Source organism: Dendrobates tinctorius, unplaced genomic scaffold (genome assembly GCF_039654945.1).
Source record: "Dendrobates tinctorius isolate UK_male_01 unplaced genomic scaffold, ASM3965494v1 ptg000177l, whole genome shotgun sequence".
NCBI classification, from domain to species: Eukaryota; Metazoa; Chordata; class Amphibia; order Anura; family Dendrobatidae; genus Dendrobates; species Dendrobates tinctorius.
In genome coordinates, this window is record NW_027361844.1 from 6229439 (window position 1) to 6250678 (window position 21240).

At 45.1% G+C, this 21240-nt stretch overlaps 1 protein-coding gene across 2 annotated transcripts in view; it reads left to right on the forward strand.

Moving 5' to 3' along the window:
- The window catches only part of HAUS1 (HAUS augmin like complex subunit 1), a 50415-nt gene that overhangs the window by 14509 nt on the left and 14666 nt on the right, over positions 1 to 21240 (forward strand). For both annotated transcript variants that reach the window (XM_073551513.1, XM_073551514.1), the window contains exon 2: positions 9038 to 9209. In XM_073551513.1, coding sequence (XP_073407614.1) covers positions 9038 to 9209 — 172 coding nt within the window. The remainder of the gene's footprint in view (positions 1 to 9037; positions 9210 to 21240) is intronic.

Here is a 21240-nt window from a genome sequence, read left to right on the forward strand (position 1 = left end):
CTTCTGGCGGGGGGCGGGACTTCTGGCGGGGCGCATGGATCCCTGGGAAGGGGGTGGTGGCGGCAAATTTAAGAAAAAAAAGGGGAAATAAGGTTTAAAAAGCCACGCTGAAGGAGAAGGAAGCGGTCACCATGAGTGGGAAACCGCAGAGGGAGAAGGAGACACGGTGGCGGTCACCGAAAAAGGGACCACAGCAAATGCAGGAACCGCACCAGCACCTACAGCGCCAACGTGACTTCCCAGCAGCGCAGCAGCAGCGGTCATACGGGATCGCGGCGCAGCCAAAGCTCCACCATGACGGCACAGCCAGAAGTGGATTCAGGAGTGGAGATATTTCCTACGCACGAGACGGTATCGTTCGTTCCACAGGGGGGTGAGTGATCTCCGTGAATGCCCGCTCGTTAATTTGCGATTATTAATTTTTCTTTTTCAGGGGCGTAAATGCACTACCAAATCTAAACACATGGTATGTGCTATATGCACGGAGGAGCTACCCCCTGCGTGGGAGAAAAAGCTCTGTGCCTTCTTGCATAGAGCAGACCATACAGGAGGAATCCCCGAGGTTTGCTTTAGACCTCAAAACATTAATAAAAACCCAGGTTGAAGACGCCCTTAAGGGCGCCAGAACTTCAAAGAAGAAGCGCCGGTCCAGGCATAGATCCCCAGAGTCAAGCGTCAGTGAGTCGGGACGTGAACTATCCGACTCAAGTAATTCATCATCCTCCCAGTCCTCTTCGTCATCCTCAGAAGGGGGACGCAGCTGCTTTCCCATTGAGGAGACGGACGCCCTGGTAAAAGCTGTGAGGACAACTATGGGACTGGTAGATGAACGCCCTAAGAAAACGGCCCAAGATATAATGTTCGGAGGGCTAGAGCAAAAAAAAGGAGGGCTTTCCCGATTTAATGAGAAAATCCACTCCCTCATCAATCGAGATTGGAAAAAGCCGGACAAAAAAGTCCTAACACCAAAGAGAAAATGCCCCTTTAACGACCTGGCCTGCACCTTTATGGAGCAAAGCACCTAAATTAGATGTAGCGGTCTCAAAAGCTTCTAAAAAAATTTGCCCTGCCCTTTGACGACATGGGTACCCTGAAGGACCCAATGGATAAAAAAGCTGAAACTTTTTAAAAAACGCTTGGGAAGCAGCAGGACGGGGGCTAAAGCCAGCCATAGCAGCCACGTGTACGGCATGCCCTGATGGTCTGGCTGGACCATTTAGATTCTCAGATAAAGGGGAAAGTCCAGAGAGAAACACAGATCAGTTTCGGTAATGAAGGGAGCCGCAGCTTTTCTGGCGGATGCGTCGGTAGACTCAACCAGGCTGGCAGCCAGGACAGCGGCCTTCTCAAATGCCGCAAGACGCGCCTTATGGCTGAAATGCTGGCTGGGAGATTTGTAGACAAAAGACAAATTGTGCGCAATCCTGTGCGAGGGGGAATTCTTATTTGGCCCAACGCTGGACGACATCTTGGACAAAGCAGGGGACAAGAAGAAATCCTTTCCCGGGTTCCCCAGCCAGCCATACAAACGGCCTTTTCGGAACAGAAGGTTTATGCGGAGGAAGCCCCCCAAAAGGGAACAAAGAAGGATGGGAGGATAGAAGGAACAAGAATAAAGGCTTTCTCCAGGCCTGGGAAAAAATATCCGAGTTCATGGATACTAAACATAATAAAGGAAAGTCTGAGGCTAAAATTCATTACCCTCCCAAACGATTCTTTTGTGATAACGCCCCAAAGGACATCACACGAGCAGCTGGCTCTACAACAAGAAATGACGAATCTAAGAGAGAAAAACGTGTTACAAGAAGTCCCCCTACTAGGACAGGGGCAAAGGCTTCTACTCCCCTCTCTTCCTTCGCAAGAAGCCAGATGGATCTTACAGGTCGATCATAAATCTAAATAGGCTGAACAAATTCCTAGAAATTCAGCACTTCAAAATGGAGACAATAAAATCTTGTATAAAAATGCTTCCCCCATCTTGATTCATGGCCGTATTAGACTTAAGGGACGCATATTACCATGTGCCTATTCAGAGACCACAGGAAATGCCTCAGGGTGGCGGTGACAATCCAGGGGGAGATAAAACATTATCAGTTCAGAGCCCTCCCCTTCGTGCTAGCCATTGCTCCAAGGGTATTTACAAAGGTAATGTCAGAGGTAATGGCCCACATAAGAGAGCAAAACATTGATAGTCCCATACCTGGATGATCTCTTAATAATAGGGGTCACCTTTCACCACTGCAAACAATTCGACATGGTCATGAGGTCTCTACTGAGTCTAGGTTGGATGCTGAACTTGCCCAAGTCCAGACTCGTACCAAGTCAGGTTTTGTTATCTTCCACAGGCGAAGGTTCAAAAAATGGCACAAATGGCGTCACAAATGATAGCTTCCCGAAACACTACCCTGAGAAAAGCAATGTCACTATTGGGGTCAATGATAGGCTGCATGCCAGCAGTTGAGTGAGCACAGAGCCATACTCGAGATTTACAGTGGGAGATATTAGACGTAGATGTTTCCCTACACGGGAATTTGGACATGCAGTTAAACATCTCACCAGAGACAATACATTCCTTAACGTGGTGGACAGTTCCAGCCAACCTAGCCAAGGGGGTTCCTTGGGCATTGCATGCGACAAAGATCCTAACTACGGACGCAAGCCCCTGGGGGTGGGGTGCACATCTAGGCAACCAGGTGGCACAAGGGCCCTGGACCCAGGGAAGAGAGTTTGTTTCCTCAAATATGAAGGAGCTGATGGCAGTAAAACTAGCTCATTCATTTTCTAGATTCACTTCGTTCCCATCACACAAGGGTCTTCTCAGACAACCAGGTAGTTGTAGCATATCTAAACCACCAGGGGGGCACCAGATCCCGACCACTGATGGAGGTAACAAAGTCCATCTTCCACCTGGCAGAACACAATCTAGAATCCCTGACAGCCCTTCAGATAAAAGGTTCAGAAAATTGAACGGTGGACTTTTTAAGCAGGACACGTCTAAAACGGGGGGTGGGAACTAAGCCAGTTAGTCTTCAACCAGATCGTGAAACTCTGTGGCCAGCCAGAAATACTTATTTGCGAACAGTCAGAACCTGAAGTTGGAAACCTGCTGCTCAATCAATCCCCGGTGGGGCCCAGTAGCTCTAGACGCTTTCACGATACCCTGGGATTATCATCTGGCGTACGCTTTCCCCCCAATATTTCACATCCCCCTTAGTACTGAGGAAAATACGGGGGGACAAGGCGACGGTAGTGGTAATAGCGCCCTTCTGGCCACGGAGAATATGGATCTCCTGGCTGAGAAGAATGTCCGTAATGGATCCCTGGGTTCTCGCAGAAACTCCAGACCTGCTATCCCAGGGACCAGTGTATCACCCTCACATAAAAAACGTTCACATGACAGCTTGGCTTTTGAAAGGGAGCTCCTAATTAACAAGGGCTTCTCGTTAAACTTGGTAACCACGCTACTACAAAGCAGAAAGCCAGTAACCATTAAAGCGTATGGCAAAGTGTGGAAAAAAAACTCATGTCAGTGTCAGACTCCGACCCAACGGGCGAAATCCCGATAGACAAGATTCTGGAATTCCTACAGAGGGGGTTGGAAAAGGGGTTAGCTACCAGCACCTTAAAAGTACAGGTGGCGGCCTTGGGAGCTTTGTATAACCATGACCTAGCCAAAAATAATGGGTTATGAGATTCATTAGAGCCTCAAGTAGATCCAGGCCGATCCCCCTACGCACCCCCCCCCCCCCCTTGGATCTAAACCTAGTGCTAAATGCACTAACCAAATCTCCCTTTGAACCCCTAGCGGAGGGTCACTTAAAAATATTGTCCCTTAAGACCTCCCTCCTCTTAGCCTTAACTTCTGCCCGCCGCATTAGTGATATACAAGCTTTGTCTGCCCATTCACCCTTCACGCAAGTTCTGGATGATGGGGTAATTCTTAGAACCGACCCAGCATATCTCCCCAAGGTGTCTTCACAGTTTCAAAGGACCCAGGAAATCTCCCTAACCTCCTTCTGTCTCAATCCCAAGAACAAAACAGAAGAGGTATTACACGCTTTAGATGTAAAAAGATGCCTGGTCCAATATTTGACAACCACGAGGGAGTTTAGGAAGGATAGGGCTCTGTTTCTGTTTTCAGGGTCCTCGGAAGGGTAAAAAAGCATCGAAGGCCTCACTGGCGAGGTGGATAAGAGAGGCCATCACCCTATCCTACTCCTCTTGTGGGGCTGTCATCCCAGAGGACGTAAGGGCCCACTCAACCAGGGAAGTGGCATCATCCTGGGTGGAGAAAACGGGCGCTTCAATAGACCAGATATGTAGAGCTGCCACTTGGTCTTCCTCCTCTACATTTTTCAAACATTACCGTCTAGACTTAACCTCCTCTTCAGAGCTCACCTTTGGGAAAAGGGTTCTGGAGGCGGTGGTCCCTCCCTAGATGTACAATCTTTGTAATTCTCTCCGTGGTGCAGTCATGGGGCAAAGAGAAAATCGTAGTTACTTACCGATAAAGGTATTTCTCTGGTCCCATGACGGCACCCGTACATCCCCTCCCTTTCACACACAGGTGTGCACATTAAGGGCATGTCACACTAAGCGATATCGCTAGCAATATCGCTATAACTTGTGACGTTATAGCGATAATGCTAGCGATATCGCTGTGTGTGATAATTACCTACAACCTGCTCCCCCGCTGCTTATCGCTGATCGCGCGAGAACGTCCTGGACCGTTTCTCGTCGTCAGCTTCCTGCTGTGACGACGAGCGACGCATGGAGCCGGGCGGGAGGACGCAGGATCGCCTGGTGTGACAGGTAAGTAGCGACCCCCGTCCCCAGCGATGTCGCTAGTGAGATCTGCCTGTGTGGCAGCTCACTAGCGACCACTTAGCGATGTACCAGCGATCCTGACCGTGTCATATCGCTGGTCAGGATCGCTGGTACATCGCTAAGTGTGACACTACCTTTAGAGTGAGTTAGTTAGCTTTAGTACTTAGCCACACGCTGCCTCTATTAAGCTTAATTTGATTAATTTTGGATTTTTATAACCATTAGAGTTGCAGTTGAAAGTTCTGTGTAATTCTCTGTAAACCAACTGATGTGGGAGAGAGTTACTGCCCTTTTCATCTGTAGGTTTCCTGTCCCTGAGGGCGGATCCCTCTCTCCGTGGTGCCGTCATGGGATCAGAGAAATACCGTTATCGGTAAGTAACTACGATTTTCCTTAAACCCCAGGGACAAGTCCATGGGAGTGGATGCCTTTGCTCAAAAGTGGAGCTTCCGGTTGGCATACGCGTTTCCTCCGATTGCAATGCTGGCAAAAACTCTTCAGAAGATCCGGGAGATCAGATACTAATCATCCTAGTAGCTCCTGTATGGCTAATGAGGAGCTGGTTCAACCTCATAGTCAAGCTCCAAATAGACGGGCCAGTTTATTTACTGGTGGACGCAGACCTTCTTTTGCAGAGGCAACTTTGTCATCCGAATCCCCAAATGCTGAATCTAGCTGCCTGGTTACTGAAGCCCAGGTGTTTCGTGCTAGAGGACTTTCGGACATGGTAATTAGTACTTTACAGAGATCTAGGAAACCAGTCACCAATGCTATTTATAATAAGGTGTGGAAGAAGTTTTTATCCTGGTGCCTTCCTAATCTACCTGATCCCTTCCATCCAAATGTTTCACAAATATTGGATTTTCTACAAAAAGGGCTAGAATTAGGCCTTAAACCCAGTTCTCTGAAGGTTCAAGTCTCTGCCCTTGGTTCCGTATTCGATCAGGACTTAGCCGACCATCGTTGGATTAGAAGGTTCATGGTGTCAGCCCTTAGACTGCATCCCAGAAAACAGACTCTTGTCCCTTCTTGGGATTTAAATTTGGTCCTCAAAGGTCTCACAGGTCCACCGTTTGAGCCTCTGTCTTCCTGTACTCTTGAACTCCTCTCATGCAAAGCAGCCTTCCTTGTCACCATAACTACAGCAAGACGCATAGGGTAGTAGCAAGCTTTATCAATAAGAGAACCTTATTTAATAATTAGAGACGACTCTATAATTCTCCGTCTTGATCCGACCTTTCTTCCTAAGGTTGTGTCTGATTTCCACCGGTCACAAGACATCATCCGCCACTCTTTTTGCCAGAATCCAGCAAACCCAAAAGAGAAGGAATTCCATACCTTCAATGTTCAGCGTACAATCTTGCGCTACCTAGAACAAACCAGTTCCTGGAGAGTAGACCAAAATTTTTGTACAACCACTGGGTCGAAATAAAGGGAAAAAGGTGGTGGAGTTCCATCGCGAATTGGATCAAGAGGACCATATCCGAAACAGATCTGGCTCAGAACATGACATCCTGACCAGGGTCAAGGCCCATTCTATGAGATCTACCTCATTCTCCTGGGCTGAGAGCAGGCGCATTCACCGAGCAGATATGCAGGGCTGCAACATGATCATCACTACATACCTTTACCAGGCACTATAAATTTGGACTTATTGTCCAATAGGGATCTAGCCTTTGGCCGAAAAGTACTCCAGGCCGTTGTCTCCCCCCCCCTTCCCTCCTCCAGTGCAGAATTGGTTGGTATTCCTCCTATGCTGTCGTGGAAGGTGACTAGAGACTATAGAATTAGCCCTACCAGTAACTCTGTTTCTAGGAACCTTCCATGACAGCACGAATTCCCTCCTTATGTTCCTTGGATAATTTCTGGGAGCCTAAAGGTAACCGGTGCTATGGTGTTCGTTATAAGTCACAGGCGAGTAAGAGGTGGGAGGGGCTTTTAACCTCTTTGTGCTTTCTGTCCCCCATTAGCGTGTGGAGACAACCTCCTATGCTGTCGTGGAAGGTTCCTAGAAACAGAATTACCAGTAGGTCTAATTCTATTTTTTTTTTTTATTTTTAATATATAATTTTGCACTGTTGTGCTTTTACCATCTCTATTTCCCAACTTTGCTGGCTGCAGAATGATCATCAAGTTCAGCAGGCATAGTGCATTTTCTTAAAATAAAAAATAACCTTTATTGATATCCCTGTATAAAAGCCTAGGATATAAAAGCCACATGACAGCCCACATATAACATAATAAAGTGTTAATGCTCAAGATAAACCAGTGCTCAAATACAAAATGGTTTGGTCTCACCAGTCTAGAAAATCACTCTACCATCAGCAAGCCTGTGGCACAGGAGCAGAAAGAAAGTTTGTGTGTGTGTTCAGTTCTACACTCCTCTGGTGTACCCTTGCATTGCTCCCACCCTCATAAGGACAGTTCCCAAGTGTGAAGCTGCTTTGGTATTACCCATGAAAATGTTACCAGCCTATGCGTTTCCTCCTCCGTGTGGAGGATTCATCAGGGGAGTATAAAGAATATACAGGTGTGATTAATTGGAGAAAAGCTCCTGTAGTGGCAAGGAACTAAATGTGAGGTCTGACCAGTTGTCAGAGGTCTGTCCAAAGCGCTCCATATTATGTGCCACTTTATAGACAGGTGTGCTCAACTCAGGCTTCTGACGCTCTTTCCTGTCGTTGGCCCCCTGGTGGCATTGGGGTGCACGCGCCATCATATTGTGTCATTTCTGGTCACGTGCTGTCACTTCCGGTCAGTGGACCACAACCTCTAGACCTTGGAGCACACGCATCATCGTGTGGCGTCCACTCCGGGTCGTGGGCAGAGCACACAGAGTTGGTAACCGGTGTCAAGTGACGTATGAGTGCCACCCCCCCTCCCCCACCCCTGGTGATGTGGTCTCCTGCTAGTGAATCGCAGAACTAAGGCATTGTTGCGTGATACCTGAGAATGGAGCATAAAGCACTCCCATGACAACAGAAACCAAATACCACTGATTGGGGATATACCAAAGATGCTCCTATATAGAGAAACAAATATGTAGTATATCCCAGGTGGCAAAGCTAAAAATCAAAGGCAAAGCCTGTCACCTTATTTGTTTTGTACGTTTAAGCCAGGTTTGTGGGGTCGATGAGACAAACCACCGACTCAGACTCTTGAATTTCCCTGACTCTAGAGCACTGCATTACCACTGAGCATGTACATAAAGTGCAGCACAAATTCATCTCAACTAAATGCCGAAACAGACATTTATAGGACATTTTATAACTTTCCCAAATTATTATGAAACCATTTACTTCACATCTTGTACTACTGTATCCAATGTATTATATATGTTAGGATTCGCCCCGTTTTATATCAACTTCGACTCTACCAAAATGGACTCCAACTCCACAGCCCTGGTTTAAGCCCAACAATGGGGATTTAGAGGAATGGTATTTTAAAGGGACTGGATACAATCTGGGTATAGTAGTGACATAAACCAATTAAATATTCATGAGGTCATGGTTGATCATATGATTGCCAGTTTTAGAAGCTAGACGTAGAGACGCAGAGAGGATGACACAAATAGGATATAGAAATAACTTGCGTTAAGGATACGGAAACTGAGGGAGGATTTTTTTTTTTTTTTTGGAGGGGCAGGAGGGAGATAAAACGCTGAAGTTAAGGACATGGAATAGAAAATATATAACCTATATATCAACTGGGCAAATATGTCTATAAGAAACAACTATAAGTTGTTCATACAAACCATGGGGAGACCATGTGTCAAGACGAAAAATCCATCGTACCAACGTATGTTTTGCCACAGCTACAAGTAAATTTTAGCCAAAAGCTCCTGATGTCAGTTAAAAAAAAAACAAAAAACCCTGAAGCTATTCATATCCTGAACAGCTGAGGATTTGGTACAATTCTGTCCAGCCTAGAAAATCCTCTGTAAACTAAATCATGTCCAAACTGATAGATTTTGCTTGCACTGATACATTGTGGCAAACAGTCAGGACAAGAGATGATTGTGCCTAGTCTAGACTGGATACAATTGTAATAATTGCTCAGCTGCTATCCATATTAGAATTGTTTTTTTCAGTCTCTGGATATGAGCAATGTTTTTATTCTCCGACAGCAGAGATCTCAAGAATGGCACAAAATGAAAAGTTGAATAATCCTTTGTTATAGAGAGCTGAACTTTCCTTTTGTATTCTGATAGATTGACATGTGGCTGCAAGCAGTGTTTGGGAACAGGTTGGTGCCCTACGAGGTGAACTTCCACACTGTGGAGCTTCTGTATCAGCTGATGGAGTGGAATGAAATGCGCAATAAAGATTTATCCCTTGTCCTGGAGGATCATAAACTGAAGACTGCTGAGATTAAAACTGAAGGTGACAGGTTATGTGTACATCGGTGGAGCAGATGTCCCGTTCCCCCATAGATACAGAGATCACGATCTGTGGGAGACAGGACACAGAATGTGGGTGTGTGGCTCAGCCCCTTCACCCTTGAGCCTGTTTTCACCTTCATGACCAGGCTAAACCTTCCAATTCTAACCATTGTCACTTTGAGGGAATACCATAACTCTGGAACACTTTCACAGATCCCACTGATTCTGAGATTTTCTTTTTTTCGTGACACGTATTTCATGATAGTGGTAAATTTAGGTAATTATTTTTTACGTTTAATTGTGAAAATATCTCAAATTTGGCAAAAATTTCGCAATTTATAAACTTGTAATTTTTATGCTCTTAAATGAGAAAGTTATGACATACAAAACAGATAAATCACATTTTATGCATGCCAACTTTAAATCTGCATCATTTTTTGAACATTTTTTTTTCCGTTAGGACGTTAGAAGGGTTAAGGCTGTGTTCACACAGCGTTTTTTTAGCGGTTTTTACCGTGGTTTTCACTATAAAACAGCTAAAAATAAGCTTCCCAGTCATTTCTATACATTTTGCACTTTTTGTGCACATTGATGCGTTTTTTACCGCAAAAAAAACGCATCGCGGTAAAAACCGCAGCATGCTCATTAATTTTGCGGATTTTTCCACGGTTTTGGCTTCTTCCATGTGGTTTGAAACCGCTGCGGAAAAAAACACATCAAAACCGCGGAAAAACCGCCGCGGAAAAATAGGTGCGGTTTCTGGGAAGGGATTCAGGTTTTTGAGCAGAAATTTTCTGCAACGTGTGCACTTAGCCTAAAAGTTGACCAGTGATTTCTCATTTTCCAACATTTACAAAACCATTTTTTTAAGATACCATATCACATTTGAAGTGGCTTTGAGGGGCCTATATGACAGAAAATACCTAAAAGTGACACCATTCTAAAAACTACACCCCTCAAGGTGCTCAAAACCACATTCAAGAAGCATATTAGCCCTTCAGGTGCTTCACAGAAATTTAAAGCAATGTGCAAGGGAACATTAAAATATAAATGTTTCCCACAAAAATGTTTTGGTCCCAAATATTTAATTTTTCATAAAGGTAACAGGAGAAAAGGACTCCAAAATGTGTTGTGCAATTTCTCCTGAGTACATTGATGCCCAAATCTGGTAGAATACTATAGTATGGGCTCACGGCAGGGCTTAGAAAGAAAGGCGCACAATTTGTCTTCTTGAATGTACAATTGGCTGGAATATATGGCAGATGCTATGTCATGTTTGGAAATCCCCCAAAAGTGACACCATTTTGCAAATTACACCCCTCAAGGAATTTATATAGTGGTGTGAAGAGCATCTTGATCTCTTGGTGAAACTTTTGAACCATGAAAATAAGAGATACATTTTTTTTTCCAAAAAACTGTTGCTTTAGCTCAGAATGTTTCATTTTCACAAGTGTAATATGAGAAATTGCGCCATTTGTTTTCTCTTGATTGTGCGCATAACCCATATGTTGTCAAACTACTTTTGAGTCACAGTACAAAGCTCAGTAGGGAAGGAGCGCTATATTGTAGTGCAGATTTTGCTGTTATGGTTTGTGGGTACCATGTCACATTGGCAGAGCCCCTGAGGTGCCAGAACAGCAGAACATCCCCATTTTACAAATTGCACCCTTCAATGAATTCACCTAAGGGTGCAGTGATCATATTAACACCACAGGCGTGTCACAGAATTGTATACCATTTGGCTGGGAAGAAAAAAAAAATTACCTTTTTGATGCAAAAATGTTGGTTTAGTCCCAGATTTTACATTTCCACACTGGTAAATCAGTAAAACTGTCACCAAAATTTGTTGCACAATTTCTGATGGATGTGGAAATACCCTATATGTGGCTGTTCAGTACTTCTTAGCCACACGGCGAGACTCTGGAGAGATGGAGTGCTATTTGGCCTTTGGAGAAGAAAGTATCGTAGAATAGTTTGCTGACTCCAAATTCAAAGCCCCTAAGTTCCAGAACAGCGGAATCCAACCCTCAAGTTGAACACATTTTGGAAATTGCACCCCTTTGGGAATTTATCTACAGGTGTAGTGGTGACTTTGACTCCATAGATGTTTTCCAGAAACAAACAGTAATAGATGTTGCAGATTGCATACTGCAAGTCTGTTATTGTAGTGCCCGTACATCGTGCCCAGCTCTTGCTTCTGGAGACATGCACCTGTAAATTAGATGGGCTCTCATAGTTACAGTACTGACCAACGTGTGGATGCATATGGTTTGGGCACAATGTGGGCCTCAGACGGGAGGGGTACACTTGCATTTGGGAGTGCTGAATTTCTTTCAGGGAGGGTGGCTGGGAGCATAGTGCTATTCCAGAGCTTTTGTGTTACCAGTAACTTGGAAAACCCCCGTATTTTTTCTTTAACAGACCTGAGTGGATTTCATTATGGATTGAGTTAAGGCTTTTATTGGGATCATTTTACATAACATTTTAGATGACTTTTATCCAGCGCACTACGCTGAGCATTTATATTGGGGTTTCAGTCTAAATCTCTTATTCAGATGAAATCCCTGAAGGATCCATTCAATATAATTAAAAATATTTACAATTGAGAGTCCTTGGTGGGTTGATACCTTTTAATGGCTAAAGGCCCCGTTACACATAACTATGTCCCAGCGATCCCAACAACGATCCGACATGGATGGGATCGCTGGGACATCGTTAGGCTGATAGTTGGTGAGCTGTCACCTAGACAGCCCCTCCAGCGATGAGGACCAGCGAGCAAGCTGATTTCCAATTTAAATAGCGGGTATCTAAGAGCCGCACGGCTCTTGGATACCCGCTGTTTACGTTGGAAACCAGCGTCGCTGATCGCTGGTCTCTCGCTGCCACACGCAGTGATGCGTGCTGGCCAGCGGGAGTCCAACAATCAAAAAATGGCCCAGGACGATCGTGCACGATCAGCGATACCCAGCAGGGGGGCTGGTCCCTGATCCCCGTCACACACAGCAATATAGCTGGAGAGATCGCTGATGTGTCACAAAATCAGCGATCTCGCTGTGTGACGGGGCCCTAACTGAAAAGATGGTAACAAATTGCAAGCTTTCAAGACTATTCAGGTCTCTTCATCAGGCTAGACTAATACAACATCTGAAGAATCACATATATATGCACAGAAATAACGCAATAGATAAGACAAGTGACGTGAAGCAGAATTGTCATTATGGGAGAGGGATAAACATAAATATTGGAACAGTTCATAGATAAGAAGCGTGTAAGTTATATTGTCTTCTGATTGGGGTCTGGTTTTGTGTTGTGTGATGACCCCAGAAGGTCTGAAGAGCAAATTCCTTAATTGATGTAAAAAGACATAAATCCATGCGACACATTCATTTCTGCACTGAGTGTGTCAAAGGTTGTCATACATTTATACTCCCAGACCCTCCTGTCTCTCTGAGACTTGAAGTTACCTTTTAATACATGTAATTTAATGTCCATCATGCTCTGACCGGGGATACAAAAATGTTTTGCCACAGGTAGATCCATTCTTTTTTCTCATTGTGTGGCAATGAGAATTCTTCCTTGTTCTCAGTTTTTGCCCGGTCTCCCCCACATACAGACCCCCAGTTGGACATTTAGTACAAATAATTAAGTACACCACATTAGATATGATGCAGCTGAAAGTACCTGGGATCTTGTAGTCCTGATGTGAATTGGGGATCTTTATCTTGTCCGTGGTCATTATAAATGGACAGGTTTTACATTTCTTCTGGTTGCAAGGAAAGGTTCCTGCCTCTAATGGTCATCTACAATCCAAATCTGGAGGTGCTAAGGGGAGCTGCACGGCAATTACAACCTTTACTACAAAAAGATGCCAGATTACAATCCATATTTCCAGACCCCTCACTGCTGTGTTTTAGACAGCCCCCAAATTTAAGAAGCTCCCTGTCCTCACCAACAGCTGCAGGAACCATTCCTTGCAACCAGAAGAAATGTAAAACCTGTCCATTTGGATGCCCAGCAATCCTGCTCAGTACCAGTCCATGTGAAGAAGACATCGTCAATGTAACGGTGCCATTGTTGAACATGTCTTTTGAAGAGGTCAGAGTTGTAGACGACGGTGTCCTCCCACCAACCAAGAAAAATGTTGGCAAAAGCAGGAGCACAGCGTGCGCCCATCGCCACTGCTGAAACCTGCCGGAAAAAGGACCGATCAAACAAAAAAATAATTACCGTATATACTCGTGTATAAGCCGAGATTTTCAGCCCATTTTTTTAGGCTGAAAGTCCCCCTCTCGGCTTATACGCGAGTCATATACCGGTGGGGGAGCGGGGGTGTCAGAGATCATACTTGCCTCTCCTGGCACTTCTCTGCAGCTCCTGCGTCTTCCTTTGCCGTCTGCTTCCTGCATTCAGCGGTCACGTGGTACCGCTCATTAAATCATGAATATGCACATATTTAATGAGAGCAACCACGTGACCATCTGAATGCAGGAAGCAGATGGCAGAGGAGAAGCAGGGGCTGCAGAGCAGAGAAGTGCCAGGAGAGGTATGACGGGGGCAGAGTAATATTCACCTGTCCCCGTTCCAAGCCCTGCACCGCTGTGTCTCCGGGTCCTCCTGCTTTGACGGCAGAGGGCGCGATGACGTAGTCAGTATACGCCCTCTCCTGTCACTGCAGAGAGCCGGGAGACAGAGCGGTGGATGGCAATGGAACAGGGACAGGTAAATATCGCCGGTGCCAGGGGCTCAGGACGCCGGCACTTGGCCCCCAGCGACGAAGAGGTGAGTGTCTTTTTTTTTTTTTTTTTTTATTATATTGCAGCAGCATATGGGGGGTATTTATGGGGCAGCATTAACCCTTGTGCAGCAGCATATGGGGGGTATTTATGGAGCGTCTTCTTGGGCCAGCATTTAACCCTAGGCTTATACGCGAGTCAAGTTTTCCCAGTTTTTTGTGGCAAAATTAGGGGGGGGCCGGCTTATACACGAGTATATACAGTATGTTGCAAGATAAATTTGAGAAGATATATCAAAAAGGAATCGTGTAAACCAGGGTTCCCCAACTCCAGTCCTCAAGGCCCACCAACAGGTCATGTTTTCAGGATTTCCTTTGTATTGCACAGGTGAAGCAATTATCACCTGAGCAATACTAAGGAAATCCTGAAAACATGATCTGTTGGTGGGCCTTGAGGACTGGAGTTGGGGAACCCTGATGTAAACGGTCCAAGGTACTCTATTTGTTCAAGAAATAGCTGACTGCCTCCAAGCCATCATGATGGCTAATATTCAAGTAGAAGGACTCGACGTCGCAGGTGACCAATAAGGTCTGTTCCCTACAGGAAATGTTGTGGCAAATACGAATAAAATGAGCCAAGTCCCTAACGTAAGATGGCAAAGTGGTGGCGAGTGGTAGGAGAAAAGTCAACGTAGATGTTGGCCCTTTCGCAAAGGCTGCCAATACTGGACATTATAGGGTGTCCAGGGGGTGTGTTTAGACTTTTGTGGACTTTAGGAAGCAGATTAAAAGGTGGGAATGACCAGAAATTCAACCTAAAGAGATTTTTTGGTATTGTGATTGATAATGCCGTAATCAAAGGCACGGCACATTAAAGAGTCAGATTTATCCGCAAAGACTTGGGTTGGGTCAGAGGGTAATTTGATGTAAAATTTTTTGTTTCATTGTCTTTGAGCTTCTTGGATATAAAGATTTTTTTCATGTCACGCCCGTTTGCTGCGCAGTTTTCTCTTGCCAGCATTGTCCCTATGGCTGGGTGTTTTCTGTGCAGGTGCCACTCTCTCTCCTTGCTATTACAGCTTTACAGTGACGCTGCTGTTTTCTGCCTGCTCTCCTCACTGTGGAGCCTTATCTTCTGGCTCCTGTGGTTATGTTGTACTGCGCAGGCGTCATTTTATGGTCTGTCCACTGATGCCGCTGTGTGCCTGTTTTCACACACTATTGCCCCCTTTTTTTTTTTTTTTTTTTTTTTTTTTTTTTTTTTTGTATTCTGCTCTGGTCTCATCACACATGCACTGACTCGTGTTACTTACCCCTTTTATCTCCAGTGACCTCCATCTGCGCCTGCATTTATCCTGGCCAGGATAACCTCTCTGGTATGTACCACTAAGGCTACGTGCACACACTGCAGATTCGTCTGCGGATCCGCAGGTAAAACCGCAGGTAAAATGACCTGCGGTTTTTCCTGCGGATTGGCCTGCGGTTTGCCACCTGGACAATGGAATAGGTGGCAAACCGCAGCAGAATCCGCAGAAACAATTGACATGCTGCAGAAAAAACAAGCGCAGCTTTTCCGCAGGTAAAAATCTGCAGCATGTGCACAGCAGAATGTTAATCCCATAGGATAACATGCTACTGTACACTGGCTGCAGAACTGCTGCGGTCAAAACTGCGGCAGAAACGCAGCAAAAACCGCAGCGTGTGCACATGGCCTAAGAGTTGCTTTTTACACATCATTTAGCTATCCTATCTAATAGGCTATTTAATGACTGCTGTTCCCCCTCCTGTTACACTACCCCTGACGAAGGTGCGGCCAGCAGCGATACGCGTGGGGCTCCCCTCATCACCCTTGGTCCTGGGACCACTGTCCCATTTGCCTTGCTATCCCCGACGCCCTGACATGTGCTCTCCTGTTTGGTGACTTGCTGACTATTTTAGCCCTAGCCTTACCTTGGTTCTTTCTTCTATGCAGGTTATTTTCACTTTACGGGTGCTCCCTTTTCATAGGGGCACCTTCTTTACAGGTATCTCATGCAAATATTCTGATCTCATACAGGGCTCTCTTTTTTTTTTTTTTTTTTTTTTTTTTTTTTTTGCCTTCTGGGGACGCCCAGATTGGCACTATTTCTGCAAGTATTCAGGATTCATATATATACTACTTTGTCTTGGGGATTCTTGTTTCACCCATATTATATTGTGGTGTGCTATATTGCTGCTTTATGGGACCTATGTGATGTGTTTTGTCTTTTTAATTGATTTTTTTTTTTTTTTTGTCTACTAAGAAAAATTGTTTATACACTTTCTTGCGTATCATGGTCTATACATATTTTTACTTTTGGGTGTGCGCTTTTTTGTGCATGGATCTTTTTCTCTAATTGTTCTGTTTCTTTCCCTGCATTATGCAGCACCCCTGTTTATTTAATCTCTGATGTTATATGCCCTTCAGCTGTGCCCTTTATCTTGTGTCCTTCTAATTCTGCTTCACGTCACTTGTCTTATCTGTTGTGTTATTTCTGTGCTGTTTTGTGCATAAGGCCGGGGTCACACTGGCGAGGAATACGGGAGAGTGAGAGGCGCAAAAAGCACGCATTAGACACGGACCAATGATTCTCTATGGGTTTGCTCCCATCAGCCGTATATTTCTCATCCGTATTCTACGCTCCGTGCCACTCGCAGCATGCTGCGATTGTCAGCGTACTACGCCCGTAATACGCCAATGCAAGTCTATGGGTGCGCAAAAAATACGGATTACACACGGAACACACGTGTGACTTGCGAGAAATACGCACCAGGTGTCTCTTAGCAAAGCCGGCCATTCAGTGCGCTATACAGTAAACTCACACTGACAGGTTTAATAAAGAAATGAAAGAATAGATATAGACACATAGAATACATATAGAATATATATATATATATATTTATAATATATGTGTGTGTGTATTCTATGTGTCTATATCTATTCTTTCATTTCTTTATTAAAACTGTCATAGGGCTCCATTATATGTCCATTTTGCAAGCCTGCGAGAAAATCTCACCATACGGATGCCATACGGATTACATACGGATGCTGACATGCGCAAAATACGCGACCACACCTTGATTACGGATGACATACGGAGCACTGTTTAGGGGTCTGTCATCCGTATTACGCATGTAAAATACCGTATTTTGCGCAGGTTAGTGTGACTCCAGCCTAAATGTGATTCTTCAGATTTTGTATTAGTCTAGCCTGATGAAGAGACCTGAGTAGTCTGGAAAGCTTGCAGTTTACCATCTTTTCAGTTAGCCATTAAAAGGTATCAACCACTGAGGACTCTCAATTCTATTTTTCTATCTACTGGCTAACACTGTACAAAGATATACATCTTTCCTGTTTCACTATAATGAAGAAGCAGAGTTACTCTGGACTCCATCTGGCCTCTGTTCTGCGCTGTCCTTTTAAGAGGTGCACAAAACTGTGGCAGACAGTGCTTGTATGCATGCCTAAAAAGCTGGACATCCCTGGATCACAGGCCAGACATGTGTCAAAACAGTTCCTTCATCTGCCTCATTACAGGGAATCTTCTACCAGGGGTTCTGTCTGAATCTCGTATTTCAGAGATTTACACAGGAACTTCAGTGTAGGCGCTCAGCACAGATTGGTGGATGAATATGAGCAAAGCCTTGGTGATTTTTGGGAGGCAGAATGAACAGAACAGCAGCAGATGAAGAATTGATTTTATTTTTTTCTACGCCGTTTCTCGTGCGGTAAAAGTGATTAAGTGACTTTATTCTTTGGGTTGGTGCGATTACAGCGATACCAGATTTATAATAAAGTTTTATGTTTGGTTGCTGTCCAATACTAAACGTTTTTCTTTTCGTAAAAGCCTCGCCATATTTTGAGAGCTATAATTTGTCCATATTTCATCTGACAGTAATGTGAGGGCTTGTTCTTTGTGGGGTGAGTTGATGTTTTTATTGGTACCATTTCCGGGCACATGACCTTTTTTGATCTTATCCTGATTTTTGTGAGGCAGAATGAAAAAACGCCAACAATGCAGGAATTTTTTTAACCCCTTCATGACCAGAGGTATGTTCGGTTTTCGTTTTTTGCTCCCCTTCTCAGAGCCGTAACTTTTTTTTTTTCTGACAATATGGCCATGTTAGGCTAGTTTCACATTAGCGTTTATTCCACGTGGCGCCGCTAAGCCCCGCCCCCTGCCGGCTCCCTGCCTGCCCCATCCGGTCATCGCCGCCTACTATCGCACATGGACGCTTGCGATCTGCGCACCCTATCGTTAGCATGGGGTGCGCAGATCGTGCGCTAGTAGGATTTTGGCATGCGCTGCGCACTTTTCAAGGTGCGCCGAACGCAGCATGTTGCATTTCGGTGAGCTCGGCGCACCTTCAAAAGTGCGCAGCATACGCCATAATCTTACTAGCGCACGGCCAGCGCACAATCTGCGCACCCTATGCTAAAGATAGGGTGCACAGATCGCAAGCGTCCATGTGCGATAGTAGGCGGCGATGACCGGATGGGGTTTGCAGGGGGCAGGACTTAGCGGCGCCGTGCGCTGTGTGGAATAAACGCTAGTGTGAAACTAGCCTTATAGCTTTTTTGCGGGACGAGTTGCACTTTTGAACAACACCATTGGTTTTAGTAGATCGTGTACTCAAAAACGGGGAAAAAAACTTCAAGTGTGCAAAAAAAGTGCAATCCCACACTTTTTTTGTCTTGCTTTTTTACTAGGTTCACTACGGGTATGTTTCCAAGGTCAGGAAACGCTGTGGGTTGGATGCTGTGAACAGCCGCAGCGGCCAGATGTTACAGCATAGTGGAGGGGATTTAATGAAATCGCATCTCCACTATGCTTTCAAAGACGCAGGTGGCAGTCCTGCGTATACGCACATGCGGCGTGTCTTTATAGACCGCAGCATGTCTATTAATCTTGTGGAGACGCTCAGTTTCCACAAGATAAGTTACACAGTCTATGTAACATGTCTAGTGTGTTTTTTTTTTTTTTTTTTTTTTTTTTTTTTTTTATCATCTAAGTGGTGAAAAAAAATTATAAACTTTGTTTTAAAAAATAAAAAAATTGCCATTTTCTGAGGCAACTTTCAGATTTGCTTTCGGAGATGCAGGGCTGCTGCTAAGCCCTGCCCCGGCCGCGTCCCCTCCGGTCATCTCTGATCGCATGACGCTGCATGCGATCAGCGTACCCTATAATTTAACTTTGGGTACGCTGGTCGTGCGCTGGTACACTCTTGCCGGCGCTTGTGCCCTCTTGGTGCTGCGCCGAGCGCACAAAAATGCAACACTGTGCGATCAGAAGAGGAGCTGACCAGAGGAGGCACGGCCGGGGGCGGAGTTAACGGCGGCGCTGCGCCTCCGAACGCGAATCTGAAAGTAGCCTGATTCCCGTAGCGTCTTCATTTTTCGTCATCTGGGGTTGGGTGAGGGCTTATTTCTTGTGTGCCAAGTTGACGTTTTTCATGATACCATTTTGCTCGCCCATTATTGCATTTTAATGCAATGTCGCGGTGACCAAAAATAGTAATTCTGGCGTTTTGACTTGTCTTCTTGCTACGCTGTTTAGCGATCAAGTTAATCCTTTTTTTTTTTTTTTTATTGATCGGGCAATTCTGAACGTAATTTTTGTTTTGTTTTGAATGGGGTGAAAGGGGGGTAACTTGAACTTGTGTATATTTTCAATAACATCTTTTTTTTTTTTTTTTTTTTTTTTTTTTTTTATAACTTTTGGCATGCTTCAATAGTCTCCATGGGAGACTTGAAGCTGCCATAACCCGATCGGCTCTGCTACATACAGGCGATCATCAGATTGCCTCTATGTAGCAGAATTACTCTCTTGCTATGAGTGCTGACCACAGGGTGGCGCTCACAGCACACCAGCAGTGACAACCATAGAGGTCTCCTAGAGACCTCTGGTTGTCATGCCAACCCATCGGTGACCCACGATTACGTGACGGGGTCACCGGTGGGCGGCTTTCCGGCTCGATGGCTGTAAGTGCGCATTAAATGCTGCTATCAGAGTTTGACAGTGGTATTTAACAGGTTAATAGTCACGGGTGGATCGCGATTCCACCAGTGGCTATTCCGTGCACATGTCAGCTGTTCAAAACGGCTGACGTGTCCTGGGAAAGATGTGTGCTCACCGCCAGAGCCCACATCAAAGGGAGAGTGTCCGACGTGGTCGTACTATTTTGCCAAACGTCAGAAAGTGGTTAATGCCGTTCCGCATGTGGTAAAACTTAGAAGGCCATGTGCACACGTAGTGGAAGGTGCTGCGGATTTTTCCGCACAGATTTGGAAAAATCCACAGGTCAAAAGACCTGTGGATTAGTCTGTGGTTTTCCCCTGAGGTTTGACACCTGGACAATGGAGCAGGTGTTAAACCGCTGCAGATTCCGCACAAAGAATTGACATGCTGCGGATTTGAAACCGCAGCAAATCCGCGCGGAAAAATCTGGAACATGTGCACTGTGTTTTTAAATTTCCATTGAATACAATGGTACTGTACAACGCAGCAAAATCTGCTGCGGTTCCGCAGGGCCAAAAACACTGCGGATCCGCAGCAGAAACCGCAACGTATGCACATGGCATAAGGCAGCTTTATTCGGGTCCGTATGAAAATCCCTCCATGGAACTTTCACTTTCTGTAGTCTGATCGCAGTTCAAATGCTTTGCAATGCACTAGAACTGTCAGTGCTGCACTGACACAAGTTGGTTAGATCATGCATGGAAACATGAGCTAACTAACTTGCTAGTATCTGATGTCGTCATGACGAAATGATATCCCCATGGCATTGATCAGGCCCTCGCGATGACTTCACGGGTGCACCGCTCGGAGTGCAGAGGGGGCTCCCTCCCTCTGCATGCCTGCTAAATGCTGTGATCAAAAGTGACTAGAGCGGTGTGGGCACGGCTTCTGCAAGGAGTGCCAGGTGTCAGCTGTTAAAATCAGCCGACACCCGATGGCGATCACATGCACCCAGCCTATGTGAGCGCAAAATTGCCATGACGTATTTATACGTCCAAGGTCGGTAATTACCAGCCAACCTGCATGTATGGATAGGATACGTCCATGGTCATGAAGGGGTTAATATGTGTGTGTGTGTGTGTGTGTGTGTGTGTATATATATATATATATATTAGCAGCACATGTACAAAAACATTAAAACCATTCAATTTCGATGAAAATCCTCTTTTTTTTTTTTTTTTTTTTTTCTTACAGTAAGATGAAAATGAAGGTTCTTGGTGCACAAATTGGCCAATTCATGTAAGCTCATCTTAGTTGCTGGA